We start from the raw sequence: 21,307 nt of genomic DNA, 5'->3' as shown, positions 1-21,307 counted from the left end.
GCTAGTGCTCATGTGATTATGTAGTCAGGTGGATCTCACTGGGGCTCTGACAAGAACGTTAGTGATAAATCTGAATGTTGTTTCTAGGAGCAGCATGGTAACTATCACAGGAGGCAGGAGGGGTGGCAAGACTGATGCTTCTGATAGTAATGCTGTTTAAGTGCAACTTGAGCTCCACAGCCACAGGAAGGAATGAGAAGGTGTGTGCACTGGAAGTCTGCAGAATTACAAATGCTGGGGAGAAGATGCATAGCACCATATTCACACGAAGTTGGAGACCAGAGGAGTTTAAGGAGTTTTGTTTTCTTATCTTACCCACGTACTGTATTTGGACATTGGACACAAACTGCTGTCTTACTGATTTTTATTTTTTAAAAAATTTCTCTATTAGGATTGGCTATCAGTGTATCTCTGATAGAAATGGAATGCCTTCTTTAATCTCCTCAGCAACAAAAGAAGAGGAAAACACATCGTTCTGAGGACAGAACAAAAAAGGAGAGGTAGGTAAAGGCAAATGACTTAAAAACAAGGAACAGAAATGGAATACAGAGCAGAGTACTCCATTGGGTTGAGATGATAATAAATGCTATTTTGAGTGATGCTCTTCGTGGAGAAATGACAGGGCATGAACAAATCTGACTGTCTGCCTGCATCAGACAGCAAACATCTGAGAACGGGGAGAATCCAGGTCAGGGGAAGCTGGTGTGAGAGATGGCCAGGCAGCCTGTGCTGTGGGTAGGGCTGTCTGGACTAGTCTGGGACTAGACAGAAAACAGTCATTAATGCTGGATTTTGTGCTGCAACGTGGAGTAGAATTACATCATCTGCTGGGACAGCAGGCTGGGAAGGTGTGTGCGTGTTGGGAGGGATGGAGTCGGCTGAAGTTGCTGAGGTTACATCAGCCAGTGGTTAGTCTGTTCTTGGAGTGCTGATGTGGCTTGTGCTGTCAGGGCGTCGGGGATTGGCTGCTGCAAGTCAGCTGGGTCTGCCTCAGCAGCCCTTGTAGAAGCTGCCTCCTCTGCCTCCTGGTTTTCCTGCAGTTGCTGCTTGTCTTAGAAATCTTTGTTACAGTTTCAGCAGAAGGGCTCAGGTATGGAAATTCAGGTGGATCTAAGCATTCAGACAAGAAATGACACGTGTAGATGTCGCTGATAACTCTGCGCAAGTGATTTGCCTGCTGTTTTATTTTGCTAAATTAAAATACTGTCTGTGCTTGAGTGAGTTCTGCTGCTTGTTCATAGCATGAAATGCTTGGTTCTTACCTTGCTCTTTTCGGGGACGTCCTAGTTCTGCTTCCAGTGCCTTGCTGTACAAACCTGCTTGTGCTGCTTAACTTAGTTATATGCAAGATAAAACAAAAGCGAACAATACTGAAATTGTGCAGATGTTGTCTTTTGAGTACTTAAGATTGGAAATATTTGAACAGTTTTTGCAGGTCAATGGTAGGTTTCTTTTCAGTTGTGCACTGCAGACTGCTGGAGTGGATTCTTGATAGAAAAGAATTGCATGATGCACGTTGCTTGGAAATGCCTGTTCTCTCTGTGTGTAAACTTTTGTAGAGCCTTGACGGAGCTATTGGTGAGCTATTCTAAAGACAGTTTATTTGAAGTTTTTTTTTTTATTTCTCTTTAAATGGTTTCCCTCCGGGAAGGCTCTTGTTTTTGAGCTACACTAAGAACTCATGAAGTTTTTTTTTTCTTAAAGAAGTTTTAGTTTGTAAGTTAAAAAACCTGTTTAAATAATGCAAAGCCTTGAATGTTACAGGGGACTTTTTTGTGTGTGTGTGTTGTGTAAAGTCTTGCCTCATTAAAATTGTGTGTGTTTGCTGGGAACTTGATATTTTATTGCTTAAGTGTAGTACTGTATAGCTCTTTCTATAGGTTGTTTTTTTTGAAGAAAAATCAGTTTCATAGGTTGGTGCAAAAGGCACCAGTTTGAGGATGAGTCCTCCATTCCACTTCAGGTTACGTGAGGAAGTTGGCTTAGTTCTTGACATCGATCTGAAACACATTTAAATATAGTGGACTACTTAACAGCTCTTTTGAAAACAGTAACTTCATGAAAACTAGCCAATAGCAATGCTCTCCATGGGAGATAGCTTAAGGATAACTTTTCTTTGCTTAAAGTTGTGGTGGAAGAATGGCATTTTTAAAAGACTGCTTTGGAGACTAATTTGCAGGAAGTAGGTTTTCTTAGTAGTGGCAAAAAGATTTTAAGTTGATGCTAGAGTCTTGTACCTAAATAATGCATTTTGCATTTATGTGTATTGATGTCAGTCTGTTGTCTCCCCCCTTCCCCTAATAAGAAGTTTGTTGTTTTTTTTCCTGATATCTTTTGGGTTTTTAGGTTTGTTACTGGAGACTAGAACCCTTACAGGTACAGAAATTCTGGAAATGGTGGTGGAATGGAAAGAGACGATTAAAATAAATTCTAAATTCCTGACTCAGCAAGTGGGGAGAGAATTGTTCTGCAGCCTTAGGGAACTGGGTGGTTCAGTCTGGGGAAGAGGAGGCTCATGGGAGACCTTATCACTCTCCAGAACTACCTGAAAGGAGTTTGTAGTGACAACTAATAGGAAGTGAGAAAACAGCCTCAAGTTTTGCCATGGGAGGTTTAGATTGAATACCAGGAAGAATTTCTCAACAGAAAGAGTGGTCAGGCATTGGAACAGCTTGCCCAGGAAAGTGGAGGAGTTACCATTCCTGGAGGTATTTTAAGAGCTGTGTGGATGTGGTACTTAGGGATGTGGCTTAATGATGGAGTTGGTAGTCTTAGATGATGGTTGGGCTTGATGATCTTGAGGGTCCTTTCCAATCTAAATGATTCTGTGATTTACAGAGTGCCCTGTGGTCTAGCTGTAGTTTCTGGCGGCGTCATTCCTATGTCACATATCTCCTTTTTTGATGTATTTTTCAACGTAGTGACCACCATTAGCTATGTGTTTTCACCAGTGATGAATAACCTGCATGCTGCACTTGTGAAAATCTGCACCTGTGGAGGTAACCACTGTTACCTGGGGGTATCATTGCTGAAATGCACCACCCACTGCCTTCCTGTGCTAACATCCACTGGTTGGTCTCCATAAACATTCAGCAAACATCAATGGATGTCAATGGGTGCAATTTTTTTCTGCATGGAGGAATTCGATTCCACATCTTTGTTTCGTAAATACTTCCGCGTCACACGCTGTTTTGTCAGAATGCCCATCTGCTGCACAGCAAAAAATTTCATGGGGTATTGGTGAGAAGGTTCAGCCTCTACTGCCATCCGCAGACTTTGTGGGCCAACAGAACAGAATAGGAGGCATTACTCTTGGAGCAGTCCTCATACACTGAATAGGGCTGTAGTTCATGAGAAATATAGTTGATATTTTGTTGTGGTTTGTACGGATGATCCAATCTGCTTTCATTTTTTTCCTCCAAGCTTCTCCATGGACAAAGTTACAATTTTTCTCTATTGTAGGTACGTTCACTAAGAGTCTTTTACATTCTTGGCTATTCTGGGGAACTCTGTTTTGTTCTTCATCTTTAATAATAGTCTTCTGCCAGCAGGTAAGGAAGAGGAGCCTTCAGATTTTCTAAGTCGTGGTATGAGAGCGAGGAGAGGGCTGTTTCTTGCACAGGGAAATTGCATTAAGACTGTACAGGAAAAATAATAGTTCTACCCGGGTGAGTGGGTTGGGGGAGGAGAGAAACATAGATGGAAATTCACTGATGTTTAACCAGTTTCCCCACACCCTTCCTTTTAACTTACAGGTATCCTTGATTTGCAGAAGGCATCTCAAAATGTCGTGTCGAGCTGCTCTGAGCCCTCTTGTTCGTTCCCCTGGATGGTGCTTAGTGTTATCGCCACAAGCCATCGCAGCCATTTCCCGTTTCTGTATGTATGAGAGAAAGCACACATTTCTCATGATGTTAATCAGTATGTATCCAGGCGTGCCTATGGTTTTTTTTTCTTACGTTAAAAGGAAAATCCCCTCATTAACATCATTCAAAACTTACAAACTCTGGAGTGAGCTGCAACTGAAGCTGTGCTTTTGCTGTTACTTTCTTCCTTAACTCAGTAATATTCAACTGGGTGTTTGAGAAGGTGTATTTTTAATTCTAACTTATGTTTCAAGCAAAGAAAGCAAGTAAAAGCACTTCTGTTTTAAAGGTCTTTATGTTTCCACCTGATTCCTTCTTGGAAAACATCATCTAATGATACCTGATGCTCCATCCACATTTTCAGTCCACAGATTTCTTGAATAAGGAGCGTATTAGAAGGTCTGAAGCTAAAAATTTTTTGGGGTTATTTAAAAGTGAAAAGATACTTGCAGGAAACATGAGTATAAATACGTAGGTACCCTACAGAAAGTGATTAGGAATATGACATGTTTATTATCATTCTCTATTCTGTTACAAAAACCCAACTTGAGAGAACCATTCAATCCCTATTTGATTAGGGTTTTGATATAGGGAAGGCAGGGGTAGATTGACTACTAGATCAAGAAAGAATCTGTGGAATTAAAATATCAACTGTTTTTATTACCCTTGCATGCAAGATTTTCATTTCCTGTTGGTCTGTGGATATTTATATGGTTTATTAAATCACGAAATCTTGAAAAATTCTTTTTTTTTTGACCTATAGCTCTGTTGACTTCTGCATTTGTCATATTTTTAAACGTACTACATTTTTTGAAATCAGTAAACCGGTCATAGTTAACATTGTGAAAACTATTCATTAGCATTGCAATAATCAGTATCCAGTATTGGAGCAGCTCTAGTTACTTCATCAGTTTCATTCTGAAGATGGATTGAGATTTTTCTTAGTCATCTTTTGTTCTGCAATATTTCTGTTGTGATCCTGTTTCGCTCTTGTATATTTAGAACTGCTGCATCTTTACTTCTGGGAAGCAAGCCTCATGCAGATTACCTGAAAGGATTTGCAGTGCCACATACTTAAGTCTTGTTCATTTGTTTTCCCTTTTTTATTAAAGAAGTGAAACTGTTGGTGAGGTACTAGATGTAAAAAACTGGAATGCCTAGAAACCTGTTTGTCCACAATGTTGACTGGATGGCAGTATTAGTTTCTCCCTAATTTCACATGAAGCAAATTAATGGATTTGCATCATTAGAAATGCTGATTTCACATTTTGCTGTGGTATGAAAAAAAACTAAAAAAGATGGGTTAGCATAGTGATAGAGCTAGGTTAGCAACTAGAACTTAATTAAACACCAATCAAATCCTCAGTTTGTTCTAGAACTATTGTCCCTTTCCTTGCTTTTCTGAAAACATGTGATGTATTCTTAGATCCTGGTTATCCCTGAACAGCTGCCTTCTTGGAAGCTTCTAAGCCTTGAAGCTCTTGCCGAGAGAACTGAAAACACTTAAATTGTTTTTACTTTCTGTTCATACTGTGTGGGATAGACAAATACTGCATAGTAGTGTATAATACTGGAAGAACAGTTAAACTTTTCTTCCCTACATAGTGCAGGTTTATTTACATTTACAAGTATTCCTTCATGAAAATGAGGAACAAGTAAAATTAATCTCCAAATTCTGTTTTCTACTTCATATAACAGAGTGGCAAGTTGGTATAGTTCTCAGTTATGATTAATCATGTAAGCTTCTGCATGTAAAACAAACAAAACAAATTTATTATGTAAAATATTATTAAATGCCAGGCTTCTCTTTCCTGTAGCACTGTGTTAATTCCTGTCTTACTCCAGCAGAAGTAACACCCAGATTACTCATTTTAGGTTAAAAATGAATCTATTATACTATTACAGAGTACTGAAACTAGAGAGTCTGAATGAGTTAATTAAAATCACATAAGATCTGACCATGACGTAAGGTTCAGTTTACTGTTTACTGAAGAAGTATCTGCATCTTAAGATTTGGTTTTGGTTAGGATTGAGTTTGTGCCATCTTGACTTGGACGCACTTTTGGTCCCAAGCTGTAGTGTCAGTAGCCATTTCTCTCTGTAATAATGTCAGAATTGTTCTCTTAATTTACTGCAATGATACTTGTCTAAAAGCTGAATTGGTTTAATGCAGTTTCTGAATAATAATGTGTGAAGAACTAGACAGAGGATAAGGCAATGTGGTTTCAAAAAATACTTCTAAAGTAACGTTGCTTAGAACACTCATTCTGCCTTTACGCGCACTTTGACTGCAGATAAGAGTATCTCCACTATTGCCTCTTCAGACAGAATTAACTGTGGCTCTGCAAAACCTTATATGAAGTATATTGAAAGTGCTTATCATCCACCTTTATTCCCTCAGTTTAATTTGGGACTTGTTTTTATGTGTTTAGATCAACATCTTTGTCAATTAGAAAGGATCCAGACTGTTGCTTGGCATTTGTACCTTAATAGATACTATTCTGTTTAATCTACTTTGCTGATAGTGGGCTCATTTGCCTTACGATTCTTTGTAAGCTTTTCATAAACAAAGATTTTGCTGAGAAGTATTCCCTTGTTCGTTGTCTGAAATGAGATGCAAGCCTTGTGCATGTTCTATCTTACCTGAGTAATGCTGTGACTGTCTCTGCTCCTTCCAGTGCCTGTTTATGCTGTAGGTAGGTGGCTTGCAGTTCATATGTTCATCATCCCCCTTCTGCTGCCCCCAGCTTAGCAACATGAGAAAGTATCTGGCTTACAGGCTTTGTAAAAGCTGTGTTTCTTTTCTTTTCTAGCAGTCAGGCTTTCTGCAGTACTACAGACAGGAATGCTCTCTAGCTGTATCCAGTGTGGCAAGGCGAAGGCGAATATTTTTAAAGCTAGCACTTGTACTTCTGTTGTGAGTTGGACAGGCTATTTCAGTTTGTTTTTTTTTATTCCCGGAGTCAAGGCTCTAACACATCCGATATTGCTTTATATACCTTAGGGATTCTAAAAAAATATTCACTCATGCTTTATTTCAGTGTCTTCAAAGCTGACTTCTCATTCCCTGTCACTGAGAGGTGTGTATTATGAGCCTTGGAAAGGGAGGAAATGTTACATGTCTTTAGGGTCTCGGAAGTCTGAATGAAACACTTAAAACCGTATTTTTTTTCTTTCTTTAACCACAGATCTCCCTCACCATACCCAGAGTTTAAGGAATGAATCCATCCGTTATTGGAGCAACATCCCATTTATCACCATGCCGCTCAGCCGTGCACATGGCAAATCATTTGCACACCGCAGTGAGCTGAAGCACGCAAAGCGGATTGTAGTGAAGCTGGGCAGTGCTGTTGTGACAAGAGGGGATGAATGTGGCTTGGCTCTTGGGAGGCTGGCATCTATTGTGGAGCAGGTAATTTTGTAACTGAAGTGGTAGTTTTAACTTCAGATATTTGGTCATTGTTGAATGGCAGAGAAAAAATGTGGGAAAAAATCATAAAGCATCGATGCCCTTTTAAAGCAATGCATTGGCATTTCTCTTTTTAATTCCCCTGTGCTTTGGTAGCATAAACCACGTAATTCAGCATGGTGGGTTGACTCTAGCCAGCAACTGAGCAGCTATACAGATGCTTCCTCTCTCCCTCTTAAAGCACCTGCCACTGTGTGATTGATAAGAAAATGCTAAGAGCAGAAGCAAGAAAACACATGGGTTGAAGTAAAGGTAATTTAATAAATGACAGAAAGGGGAAAAGAAGCTTGTGATGCAAAGGGAATTGTTCACTCCCTCCCACGAGCAGACCAAAACCCAACTATGAATGTGGCTGCTTGGAAAGACAACTTCCTTCCTTCCCCACTCCCACTCTTTCCTCTTCTGTTGCCCCAGTTTTATTGCTGAGCGTGATGTTAGATAGTATGGAATATCTCCTTGACCAGTTCATGTCATCTGTCCCAGCTGTGTCTCCTCTGAATTTCTTGCTCACTGCTAACCTACTTGCTGGTATGGGGCAGAGTAGGGAAGAACAAAGCCTTGATTCTGTGCAAGCACTATTTGGCAATAGCAAAAACATTGGTATATTATCAACACTTTCAGTCTCAAAGTCCGTAACAGCACTGTATGGCTTTTTATGAGGAAAGTTAATTCCATTCCATCAGACTCAGCACAGAAGGAATGATTCTGCACAGTTTTTTATGCAATAAATAAAACATGACCCATGCACTAGTTGGGTCTTGTGGGAAGATAACAGTGAAGTATTTGAAGTTTGTAGAAAGAGTAGACCCTTCTTAGTTACCTGAGCATTTGCAGATTTCCTCCAGGAGAATCTTTTAACCTCAGTACTTTTAGGAAAAGCTGATAGGATCAACTAAAAGATTGGTCCTACGAAGTGAAATGAGTACTGTGAGGGGATTGGACATGTCTTCTCTGTGAAGTGAGGTTCACGTAATAGATTACATTCATGTAAGACATTTGGCTTCATAGCTTTGAAAGGATCCAGATGCTTTTCTGAATGAAGCAGTAAAAAGCTGTACTCTCAAGAGTTAACTTTTAAGTTCGTTGAATATGAAATCACTATATAATAACAGCTGTGAGAATGGATGGTGAATAAGACAGTTGATGGAAGATACAGCTGATACCTTATGACTTTTCTGTATCTTATCTTTTGTTATCTGTAGCAATGGAATTAGAGGTCCAAGGGTTGTAGAAGTGTTACCATGTGGTATGTATTCTGAGAATTCAGTCATAAGTCTGTCATTAAAACTGGTATTGTGGAGGGGAAAAAAAAAAAAAAAAAAGAGTAGCAGAGGCTATGTATTGCATGCAGTCTTTTACGTAGCTCCTAAGTGGTCAGGAAAGTGTACAGGAGCATCTTGGAGAGTGGTTGCCTTGTTTTGTACATCTACTGATAAGCAGAACACTTATGTCAGCAAAAATTAGTGAGCATAAGATATCCGTAATGCCCAGAACTGTCAGGCTAGCAATGATCTTACTCTGCATCCCAGTTCTTGTTCTCTGTACTTACAGGTGTCAATGCTGCAGAATCAGGGCCGAGAGATGATGATTGTCACCAGTGGTGCTGTAGCTTTTGGAAAACAGCGATTGCGTCATGAGATCTTGCTTTCTCAGAGTGTGAGGCAAGCACTTCATTCAGGCCAAAGTCAGCTAAAAGATATGGTGAGTGATTGGCAACAGTCCCACTTTTCTTTGAATGTTGGTTAGAACATACTTAAGTCACTGCCTGACAGCTGTTCTTTATTTTTGTAGGCTATTCCAGTCTTGGAGGCCCGAGCATGTGCAGCAGCTGGCCAGAGTGGACTGATGGCCTTATATGAAGCCATGTTTACACAGTACAGCATCTGTGCAGCTCAGGTAAGGGATGCCTTCTCTCCTAGGCTTACTTGCTACTTTACTCAGTGATGGAATCATTCTTGGCAGTTGTTGGTCATAGTCAGCATGCGTTCATGAAGCGAAAGTTATGTTTATCTATGACAAGGTTACCTACTTGATTAACCAAGTGAAGCCAGTTTTGGATTTCAGCAAAGGTTTTGATATTGTTTCTCACACTATCTGTGATGTGTAAATGTCCAGCATGCAGCTAGGCAAATATATAATACAGTAGGTGAACAGTTGACTGACAGGTAAGATTTAAAGAATTATAGTAAATGGAATTACATCAGGCTGGTGGCCAGTCACCAGTGAGGTTCCACAGGGCTCCATTTCAGGGCCAGTTCTCTTCAATGTTTTTAGGGATGGTCTGGATGCAGGACTCAAATGCATATGAAGCAGATTTGCAGATGACACCGAGTTAGGAAGGGATAGAGAGGCCTTGCAGGAAGATACTAATGTCTGGGCCATTGCCATCTGTGTGAAATTTAACAAGAGCAAGGGCCAAATTCTGCCCCTGGGACAGGACAACCCTGGATTTACAGACTTGGGGACGAGAGGCTGGAGAACAACTGGAGAGCAGCCCTGCAGAAAGGGACAGGGGGTTCTGGTCAGCAACAAGCTGAATTAGTCAACAGCGTGCCCTGGCAGCCAAAAGGACCAGGCGTACCCTGGAGTGCATCAAGCATAACATCGCTAGCTGGTCAAGGGAAGAGATTGTCCTGCCCTGCTCTGCTCTACTTTGACCTCACCTAGAGCAATGTGTGCAATTTTGGGCACCACAGTTTAAGAAGGACACAAATCATCATCCAAAGGATGGCTGTGAAGTTGGTGAAGGTCTAGAGGGCAAGAATATTTTTCACTTACATTCTTTATCCTTTAAAAGTGGCTTGTGTTACTTTTTTGGTGACCCAAAGGGCTTGATTGATCTATTATGATGTTAGTTCGTATGTAGGTTGCTCCAAGAATAATGCTGCTTATTTATTTCTGTGAAAACCACAACAGATACCAGGAGCACAACAACACTGTTTCATAGAGCAAATTCTCAGCTACAAAATGCTATTTTTCAACATAGTTGCCACAATTAGCTATGCATTTTCACAATGCATTTCAGCTATGCATTTCAGCAATGTACAAGAGCCTGCGTGCCATGCATGTAAGTATCTGTACCAGCGGAGGTGACAGCTGTGCGTAGCCACCCAGAATGTGGCTTGTCTTTATCGTCAGTGTCGCCACTGCTGAAACACACCACCCACCACCTCACTCTGCTAACATCCACTGGTTGGTCTCCATAAATGTTAAGTAAGTGTCAATGAATGTTGATAGATGCCATTTTTTCTACATGGAGGAATTCAGTTCCACATCTTTGCCTCATACACACTTCCATGTCGGATGCCATTTTGTCAGACTGCCCTTCTGCTATCATCTTTGGCACAGCAACAAAATTTAATGGGATATTAATGAGAAAGTTCAGCCTCTACTACTGTCCCACCATCATCTGTCTCTGACTTTGTGGGCCAACAGAATAAAATAAGAGACATTACTTTTGGAGCACCCCTTGTATGTTTTATGTTTTTGTCAGAAAAAGTGATGGGCTAAGTATATATGAAGTCTTTTTCCTCCTTTTAGATTTTAGTCACCAATCTGGATTTCCATGATGAACAGAAGCGTCGGAACTTAAATGGAACACTACACGAACTTTTAAGAATGAATATTGTCCCTATAATTAACACTAATGATGCTGTCGTTCCACCTCCAGAACCGAACAGTGATCTACAGGGGGTAAATGTGGGTAAAGTATTGCAGGGGGTGGACCTTATTTGTAGATTGGAGAGCACTAACATATAGTTTACTAACACCGTAATCAAGAATATCTGGAGCCTGAAGCAGAGAAACGTACAAAATTAGTAATGTGGACAAAGGGAGAGGAGAACTGTGATGACCTGTCTGTTTCTGACGTGATAAAACTGTGGAATGGAAGTGGGGCAAATGGTGTCTGCTCTGCTGAAAGTGAGCATGCCCAGTTTGGTTTTCACAGGATAGTTGAGGCTGGAATTGACTTCTGCAGATCATCTAGTTGAACGCCTGTGCTTAAAGTACAATCACTTAGTACTTCTTGGCCTTCCACTGGGTGTCAGTGTGGAGAATGTGGGTAATGATCTAGCTGTCTGCCACTTTGATGCTACTTTACTGCATTCCAGAAGGCTGCTTACTTTCATGCAAAAAATCAACTTCTTAGGGTTTTCACTGGGTGTGAACAAAGCAGCTAATAAGGACTTGGTAGTGCTGAAGTGGCTTGCATTTGTACGTTGTAGCCAAATATTTCCTAGTTCTTCCCACTGTTCAGTATTGTTGTTTCATGTCTGTTCACTGCAGGTGATTAGCGTGAAGGATAATGACAGTCTGGCAGCACGTCTGGCTGTCGAAATGAAGACCGATCTCCTTATTGTTCTTTCAGATGTAGAAGGTTTGAGAACAATTCATTTACATTGTTGTTTAAGTCTGTCAAAAATGACCACTTGACAGAAAACCATGCCCTCTGCTCCTGTTCTTCTGGGACCCAGAAGGACTAGTGCAACTGCTCCTGTCAGTTTGTACAACTGCCCAGACTTTAGTCTGAAGGGTGTTCCTGGGGCTACTCTTCAAATGAAAGGTGATAGCAAGCGTACCCATGGGAGGTGTGCCTTGCTAAATGAACTGCTCTCCCTGGTAGCTGAGCTTCAAGGAGAACTGGAGAGACAGAGAAGCATCTGGGAGTTCGAGAAGGTGGTAGGTCAATGGAACTGTGCTCTTTCCTCTCTGGTGCGCAAATGGTAACTTAGAACAACCACTGCTGAGTTAGATCTGGTATCTGACCTGCATTAGCAAGCATAAAGGCAGGAACTTGATGGACACTGGGGAATGGAAGCAAGTTACTACATGGAACCATGAGGAGCCGTTGCTTGCTCACTTGAAAGCCTCCAGAGGAGGGCAACAAAGCTGGTAAAAGGACTGTAAGACATGTTGTATAAAGAGAGGCTGAGGACACTTCATTTGCCTGGTTTGGAGTAAAGGAAGCTAAGAGGTGACCTTGTTGCTCTCTACAGCTTTGGGAGTATGGGAAATGGGGAAGGGGGTACCAATCTCTTCCCCTGGTTTACCAATTATAGGACATGTGAGAATGACACAGAGCTGCACCACACCAGGTTCAGATCTGATAGTTGGAAAAATTTCTTTACTGCGATGATGGTTAAGCACTGGAAGATGATTCTTAGAGAAATGGTTGATGCCTCTCTAAGGATATCATCTAAGGATAATGACGTTTAATGAGCTTAAGCTTTTGGTTGGTCCTGAAGTGGTTAGGCAGTTGCACTCTGATCTTTGTAGGTCCCTTCCAACTGAACTATTCAAATTTGTTAAAATAGTCAAACCAGCTTATGCTCAGGTTTTTCTGATCTCTTCAGTTCCTATCTTTTACAGCCAGACTGTCCTGTACCTGTTCAGTTGTGTGCTTATGTTTGTAAGCCCTGATACTGAACATAGAAAGTTGTAAACTTTCCTCTTGCTTTCTCTCTAACCTCGCTGAAGTATCAGCGTTTCATGTCTTGTATGCTGCTATTTGGCACATGGGTTATTCTGTTTCAACTTACTAGCTACAATTTCAGTAAAGCTATATATCTTGATTCTATATGTTGTGTTTCATACTTTAATTGCCACAAAGAGGAGGGTTCGGGAAAAGTTTTTAATCCTGTTAAATGGAATACAGCTTTTCAGCGTCAAGGAAGTATTTCAAGGTGTGTTTTTTTTTTTTTTTTTTTAAATATCTACTTCAGGACTCTTTGACAGCCCTCCAGGATCTGATGATGCGAAGCTCATTGACATATTCTACCCAGGAGACCAACAGTCTGTGACATTTGGAACCAAATCTCGTGTGGGAATGGGAGGCATGGAAGCCAAGGTAGAAATTTGGAACGTCATTGGCAACGTGGAATGTCCCCCTCATTGAGAGGGAAAGGAAGATGTGAAAAGGGAAGTAGGTGATACAAGACTGGGACGAGTGGCTGATAGACCAGATAATTTTAATGCCATTCAAAGGAACTTTGACAAGCTGTAGTTAGGGGCAGACGGGAACCTTTTGAAGGTTCAGCAAAAGCAAATGCCAAGCCCTGTACCTAGGGAGGAGCAACTCCATTCACCAATAGTGGTGGCTGGATGACCATGTCCAAACAGTGGTTGTGAATAGAGTGAAGTCCAGTTGTTGGCCAGTCACAAACAGTGTTCCCCAGGGCTCAGTACTGGGGCAAGTTTTGTTCAATACTTCTATGAACAATTTTGGTGAGAGGATTGAGTGCACCCTCAGAAAGTTTGCAGTTTACACCAAGGTGGATAGGAGTGTTCATCTGCTTAAGGCTTGAAAGACTCTGCAGAGGGATCTGGATAGACGAGATCAGTGGGCTGTGTCCAATTGTATAGCATGCAAGAAGGCTAAGTGGCAGGTACTGCACTTGGGTCGTAACAACTCCATGCAGTATTATAGGCTTGTGGAAGAATGGCTGGAAAATTGTCCATCATGAAAAGGTCCTAGGGGTGCTGGTCAGCAGTGAGCTGATCTCAAGCCAGCAATGTGCCCATGTGGCCAGTATGCCAAGAAGGCCAATAGCATCCTGTCCTCTTACTTCTGAAAGGTGGCCAGCAGGACTGAGGCAGTAATTGTCACTCAGTACTTGGGTCTGGCAAGGCCACACCTGGAGTGCTGCATTCCTAGTTGAGTCCTTGGCTAGAAGAAAGATACTGTGTTGCTGGGAATACTTTCGGAGAAGAACAACAAAGCTGGTGAAGGGTCTAGAAAAAAAAAGACATAGGAGGGAGTAACTAAGGGACCTGGGATTGCTCAGTCTGAGAGAACAAGAGACAGCCTTATGCCTTCAGGCCAACAGCATCTAGGGTTGCATTAGGAAGAATGTAACCAGCAGGTCAAGGGAGGTGATCATGCTTCCCTATGCAGGACTAGTGAGACTATATCTGGAGATTTGTGCCCAGTTCTGGGTGCCCCAGTACAAAATGGACATGACATACTACAGTGAATCCACTGGAGAGCCAGGAATATGATTAAAGAATTGGAGTATCCCTCACCTGAGGAGAGGCTGAGGGAGCTACAACTATTTACATGGAATAAGAGGAGGCTTGGGATATCTTATTGGTGTGTATAAATACCTGAAGGGAAGGTGTAGGGAAGAAAAAGTCCAGCTTTTCTCAGTGATATCCAGGGAGCAGACAAGAAGCTATGGGCCCTGACTGAAATACAGTAAATCCAATTTAAATGTAAGAACTTCTGCAGTGAAGTGGAACAGATTGCCCAGAGAGCTTGTAGACTCTGTGCTTGGAGATGTTCAAAACCTGACTGGACAATGTCCTGAGCAACATACTGTAGTTGACTCTGCTTTGAGCAAGAGGTTGGAGTACGTGATCTCCAGAGATCCCTTCCAGCCTCAGCCGTTCTGTGTGTACACAGAACACGCAGTCCAGTGGCTGGGCTTCTCTGAGACCCACGTGAATTGCAAAGAGCAACTCATAAAATACATTTAATGAGTTTGTAAAATGTGATGTTTGGAACAACATAAAGTTGGTGTTTTAAATTAATTTAAAAAATTAAATACTTAAAAAAAATTATTTTAAATATTTAAAAAATGCTGCCACTAAATTTTATAGAGATCTTATTAACCAGGATGTTTGCTTCCCCTTACTTCATGTGACAGCCTTGAGCACACAGACATTCTGGTAGTGTCACTGATTTCTGTTCTCATCTGTCTGCGTCCCTTGGGTTATTCTTGTTTCAGACTTGATTCTCACCTTAAATTGTACGTCTGTTCCTTTTATGCATTGCATAGTACAGTGTGGTCCTGACCACTGAAGTTAAGTAATAGTTATGCTATACTGTAGAACCCATCTCCAAAACTACAAAAGTAGGAAGAATGCAAAAACAAACAAACATAACAAAAAAAACCCCACATAATTAAAAAAATTAAGAAATGCAGTCTTCAAATAGAGCCTGCTGAAAGAACCAACTACAAAGACAACAAGTATACTCCCAAGAAAAAAAAAGAAGCAAATAGATTTTTTTAAAAGAAGTCTAAAAGGGAATGTTGTAAACAGTTCAAAAATGTTGTGTGGAAACCCAAACAACTCTTCAGAATTCTTAATCTTTTTCACCAGAGGGTCTTAAACAATGAGAGTACTTCTGCATCTTATGCAGACTTGTAAGGGGTGTGTAAGCCAGTCAAACTTCCAACAGAGTTAATTCAGATAGGTAAAGACACTGAATAATATTTTAATGATATGTGGTTGTCTAGGACTTGTACAAGTAATATCATGTGGTCACTCAAAGTGTATTAATTACTCATGGCTAACCAGTGTTATGGAAACTGGCAACACAGTTTTTCAAAAAAGAAAATCATTTTTTTTCAAATGGTAAGAAGAGTTTGCAACATAAGAGAAAATGTTGAAGAACATTATATGGGTAAAGTGCCCCTGCAGAAGTCTTGAAAAGGGCAGACTGTTAGGGAAATCTAAAGTATGTTTGTAAAGCAGCATCTGTTTAAGGAAGGAAAAGTAAGGATCAAGATGCATGATCTAACATAATGCTAGGTTGTGGGAATTCCTGAAATGTGTTGAATGTTCTGAAAGTATAAAGGCTTAATCTAGAGATCAAAGTGGAACAAGAATTCTTGTTGAGAATGGGGATTCAAATAACAAGTGAATTTTCTGGAACTGGCTCTATCCTGTAGGTGAAAGCAGCTCTGTGGGCCCTCCAAGGAGGCACTTCTGTAGTGATTGCAAATGGAACTCACCCAAAGATCTCTGGTCATGTCATCACAGATATTGTGGAAGGGAAAAAAGTTGGAACTTTTTTTTCAGAGGTAAAGCCTGCAGGTGAGTATAGAAGTAACGTACATTCTGAGAATTGTAGAGATTTCCTGAAAGCTAAGAGTTAAAATTTAGCTAGACCTGTACAACAACTGGGACACCCAGCTTGACAAATGGCTCTTGAAAGATATTTTCTGAAGTTGGAATAGAAAATGTGGAAGCTTCTGCTAAGGTTTCCCTCCAGCTGATACCTTGATGCCTCAGAGGTGTGTTTAAAGAACTGAGTAGAATTTTTATCTTTTTTTGTTGTAGAGGTTATCATCTGTGATTGAATATTTCAGAGTGAAAGAACGTGTGCTACAGAATGTGCTGCTGACCTAAATTAGTGTCTAGTTATACTTTTTATTATAAATTGATTGTATGACTCAATCTTTTTGTATTACAGGTTGGGAATGTTTTACTGCCTCTCTGTTGCTCTGGCAGTGTAACAATGGCTGTAGAAAGAGCAAACATCCATGATCTTATCAGAGTAGAACAAGTATAGAGTGGTACTTGTGACTTGCACTGTAAGACAAGTGTGTATAATAATGCTCAATGGATTTCTTGTATAAATTTGTCAAATCACCTTTAGAACCTATGTAAATGCTTGGTATCCATGAGACTGAGTCACAGCAAGCAAGAGCCTTAGCTAGATACTCTGTGAACTCTGGAGCTAGCAGTATATGAAGAACTGCCTCCTTTATTTGGTGCATGTTTGTGGACAGGAGAGCTTCCTGCTAGCTTCTGGTGCCCTTGCTTTCTGTATGGAGAACATGGGTGGTCAACTCTGATCAGCTTCTACGATCTGAGACACCAACTTAACCCTCATCAGACTTTTCATCTTAGTCATTTTTGTACAGGTTACTCCTAAAGCATGATCACCCTCACATCTCTTGTCTGAAACATTTTTTGTTCTATTGTGGCCTTTTTGAGATGGGCAAAAATTGCAATTTCTTGGAGCAGCTGAGATGTAAATGCACTTCCAGTTTACAAGACAGCAGGACTAACTTTGAATTTTCATTAGATTAATGATGTTTCTGTTATCTTCCCCAGACCTTTTCTAAAAGCCTAAACATGTTACTGTTTGATGCTTCTGAGTACTGGCGGGATGTTAGCCTGTGCTCAGACACTCTCGTAGTGAAAAAGTGTTTTATGATGTTCAGGAGACCACAGAAGGGAACTTCCTATGTTTCAGTCTATGCCTATTGCTTCTTGACTGTTCCTTGGACACCACTGAGAAAAGTCTGGCTCTGTTTTCTATACGCTCTTCCTTCAGGTTTTTACAGACATTGATGAGATCCGTCCCCTAGGTCCGAGGCTCCTCTTCTCCCAGCTGAACAGCCCCAGCCCCTAGCTCTCTGACTCTTCTCACAGGAGAGGTGCTCCAGTCCCTTGATCATCTTGGTAGCCTTACATTGGTCTCTTTTCAGTATGTCCAGGTCTCTCTTGTGCTGGGATTCCTGGAAATGGACCCAGGGCTGCAGGTGCAGCCTCACCAATGCTGAGTAGAGGGAAAGGATCACTGCTCTTGAACTACTGGCAGTATTTTGCCTAATGCCACCCAGGATACCACTAGCTTTCTTGGTGGTAAGGGCACAGTGCTGACTCATATTCAAACTGGTGTCCACTAGAACACCAAGCTCCTTTACTGAAAATATGCCTTCTAGGAAAAACTGTGATATTGACACTTTTCACTTAGCCATACTACAATAAATTTGTATCAACCATAAAGATTTTCATCATGTTACCTCTATTTCTGTTTCAAAACTTGTTCCATACAGTTTCATTTTAAGATGGGCTGTTCGAGTTCCTAATAGGAAAAGAACTTTCTTCTGTGGGAACCCTTCCAAAATAGACTAGAAATTAGGAAGAAATTCTTTACTGTGAGGGTGGTGAGACACTGGAACAGGTTGCCCAGGGAGGTTGTGGATGCCCCCTCCCTGGAAACATTCAAGGCCAGGCTGGATGGGGCGTTCAGCAACCTGGTCTAGAGGGAGGTGTCCCTGCCTATAACAGGGGAGTTGGAACTAGGTGATCTTAAAGATCCCTTCCAATCCAAACTGTTCTATGATTCTATTAAAATGTACTCAGTGAGAGACAAAGGGAAAAAAAGCTTTTCTGCAAGGTGTTACTCAGATTGGTTTGGGCTTCTGTTATTGTTATTGTTCCGTTATTGTACATTCCCATGCTGTTTTGCAGTACTTTCTGTTTTCTTTAGGTACTTAAATGCTTCCCTGTTTTCAGTAGCGTCCTATACCCTGAGAGTTATCCATCTTGGTATTCTTTTGCTCTTTGTCATTGGAGAGGGTCCAGAGGAGGGCCACAAAGATGATCAGAGGTCTGGAGCACCTCTCCTACAAAGACAGGTTGAGGGAGCTGGGCTTGTTCAGCCTAGAGAAGAGCATGCTTCAAGGAGACCTCATTGCAGCCTTCCAGTATTTAAAAGGGGATTATAAACAGGAGGGGAATCAACTTTTTACTAGGGTAGATAGTGATAGGACAAGGGGGAATGATTTTAAGCTCAAGGGGGGAAGGTTTTGATTAGATGTCAGGGGGAACAGAGAGAGTGGTGAGGTGCTGGAACAGGCTGCCCAGAGAAGCTACGGATGCCCCATCCCTGGAGGTGTTCAAAGCCAGGTTGGGTGGAGCCCTGGGCAACCTGGTCTAGTACGAGATCTGGAGACTGGGGGCCCTGCCTGTGGCAGAGGCATTGGAACTTGATGATCCTTGGGGTGCCTTCCAACCCAAGCCATCCTCTGATTTTTGTGTCTTTTTGATATAAGCTGTACACTTACTTTTCCCCTCTGACACAAATTATCTTACTGAATCTCTGTGATGCCTTTAAAAGGGATATGGTTGGGAACCATGGCAGTGTTTTTCATCTGATAGATATAAAATGGATGTATCCTGTTTTGACATGCAGTAAATTTATTTGATATGTCTGTTACGACTGTACTTGTTTTCCTGCTTTGAGTAAAGAGATGGAAGATGAAAGGGCTGGTGTTCATTTCCACACATCTGTAACTTTGTCCACGTGTCTCATGGGGTTTTTTTGTTGCTTTTTTTTTGTTTGTTTTGTTGTCGTGACACAGGCCCTACAGTAGAGCAGCAAGGTGAAATGTCTCGAGCTGGTGGCAGGACCCTGGCAGCTCTGCAGCCTGAGCAGGTGAGAGAATATGGCTTCACTTGCTAAGCTTGTGAATGTGTGGCAAGTTTTAGAAAACGGATTTTTAAGGCAAACATGCCTCCTGGGACAAGAATCTATTATTTGCATGCTGGATCCATCATTTGGATTGTAGCATATTTAGATAGATGTGAAGAGCAGAAAGATAGTATACCTCAGAATTATGAAGTAATAAGTGCTTGCATGTGGGGTTTATAAAAATTAACATCTACTATATAGAAATAGATTTTTTAGAGCTTCTGAAGAATTAACTGGAATAACTTGGCCCATTCACTCCTGTGTGTAGTATATGCAAAAGAGAAGTTTTAGACAATCAATGACTGCTTTACAACTGACTAGGTAAAATATGTCATCTGTTGCGTAGACCACAAAGTGGTCTTAAACTTTGTGGGTTTAGTAAGATGATGGGACATGGGATGCAAAATAATAATTAAAAAAAAAAAATGTAAAGGTCTTTCAGCCTTATTTTTCAATGTAAGGCATGCTGGAAAAATCAGCTGGCCCCAAGTATTCAGGGAGTTAAGACAGTGAGAAGATATGGTCAGTAGAAATGAACTGAAGAGGGCTAGATGTCAAATATAATGGATTTTATATAAGAACACAGTTCAGAAACATTTGTCTTTCAGAGAGCAGAGATTATTTATCGTCTTGCTGACTTACTAACTGATCAAAGAGAAGAAATTCTCTTGGCAAACAAGAAGGACTTAGAAGAAGCGGAAAATAAAGGTAATATTACAAGTTCTTCCATCATACTCCTGTTGTTATGAAATTGTCTGGGTCTCAAAGGAAATGAGCAGAACTAGAGTTGTCTGTCACCTGAGATTGGGAATCGTGGCTATCACAGATTAGTGAAACGAGGACTTGGAGAACTTGGCAGTGTAAACAACAGCAGCTTCCACAATTACATTAACAGATGTATTCATCAGACAAGTTAGTGAGGCCTTGCAAGGCACCAGGAACAGCTCTGTGAAAATAAATAAATGATAGTGCTCTCTGTTAACCAAAGCAGGCTTACTTTAGAAATAAAATACAGCAAATATCTTTCTTGTTACTGTAATGCAAAAAGTATACATTTCCTGGGCTTTTAACATAAAGTTTGGCTCCTGTGGGGATTGTTGCCATCTGTATACTTAAATTGATACCTTCCAGGAACCATATTCTGGAAATGTGTGAAATTGATACATCACAAATTGTAATATTCAGTAAAAGATACATGGCAACTATTGTTTTACTGACCAGAGTACTTGGAGGGACATTTCTGGGTAAACTTACTGTCTGAATGTGTTCAGACTAGAAAACTTAAGCAGTTCTTACCCAGTCTGATGTGATCAGGAAATGATAGATTTTTCAATCCTTGCTGAACTACGGAAGGGAGTCAGCAGAACTGCCACTTTGGACTTCAGGAGGGGCAGACTTTGGTTTCTTTTGGACTGTGGTTGAGAGAGTCCCTTGGGAGGTATTTCTGGAGGGCATGGGAGCCCAGGAAGGCTGGGAATACTTTAAGGAAGTTATTTTAAAGGTGCAGGAGCTGACCATCCCCAAGTCATGGAAGACGAGCCAACGGGGAAGGAGACTGGTCTGGCTGAACAGAGACCTTTGGCTGGAACTCAGGAACAAAAGGAAAGTTTATAGTGTTTGGAAGAGGGGGCAAGCAACTTATGAGGATTGCAGATACGTAGTGAATCTGTGCAGGGAGAAAACTGGAAAGGCCAAAGCCCAGCTAGAACTGAGCTTGGCCACTAAGGTGAAAGACAACAATAAATATTTCTGTAAATACAGCAACAGTAAGAGAAAGGCTAGGGAGAATCTCCATCCCTTGTTGAACGCAGAGGGGAACACAGTGACCAAGGATCAGGATAAGGCTGAGGTACTTAATGCCTTCTTTCCCTCAGTCTTTAATAGTAAGACTAGTTGTTCCCTGGGCACACAGCCCCTTGCGCTGGAAGATAGGGATGGGGAACAGAATAGGCCCTGCATAATCCATGATGAGATGGT

The 21,307-nt window shown here is 41.1% G+C and overlaps 1 protein-coding gene across 6 annotated transcripts in view; it reads left to right on the top strand.

Moving 5' to 3' along the window:
- The window catches only part of ALDH18A1 (aldehyde dehydrogenase 18 family member A1), a 38,518-nt gene that overhangs the window by 2,689 nt on the left and 14,522 nt on the right, over positions 1-21,307 (top strand). The window contains exons 2-12 of one of the 6 annotated variants that reach the window (XM_021398817.1): positions 392-500; positions 3,756-3,879; positions 7,055-7,278; positions 8,887-9,036; positions 9,127-9,231; positions 10,876-11,028; positions 11,623-11,713; positions 13,059-13,183; positions 16,011-16,155; positions 19,221-19,294; positions 19,939-20,038. In XM_021398817.1, the coding sequence (XP_021254492.1) occupies positions 3,786-3,879; positions 7,055-7,278; positions 8,887-9,036; positions 9,127-9,231; positions 10,876-11,028; positions 11,623-11,713; positions 13,059-13,183; positions 16,011-16,155; positions 19,221-19,294; positions 19,939-20,038 (1,261 nt within the window). In that variant the 5' untranslated portion in view covers positions 392-500; positions 3,756-3,785. The other 5 variants (XM_021398813.1, XM_021398814.1, XM_021398818.1 and 2 more) reach the window with 5 other exon arrangements.

Source organism: Numida meleagris, chromosome 5, assembly GCF_002078875.1.
Source record: "Numida meleagris isolate 19003 breed g44 Domestic line chromosome 5, NumMel1.0, whole genome shotgun sequence".
Lineage (NCBI taxonomy): Eukaryota > Metazoa > Chordata > Aves > Galliformes > Numididae > Numida > Numida meleagris.
Note: the sequence above shows the minus strand (reverse complement) of the source record. Positions and strands in the feature narration are given on the sequence as shown.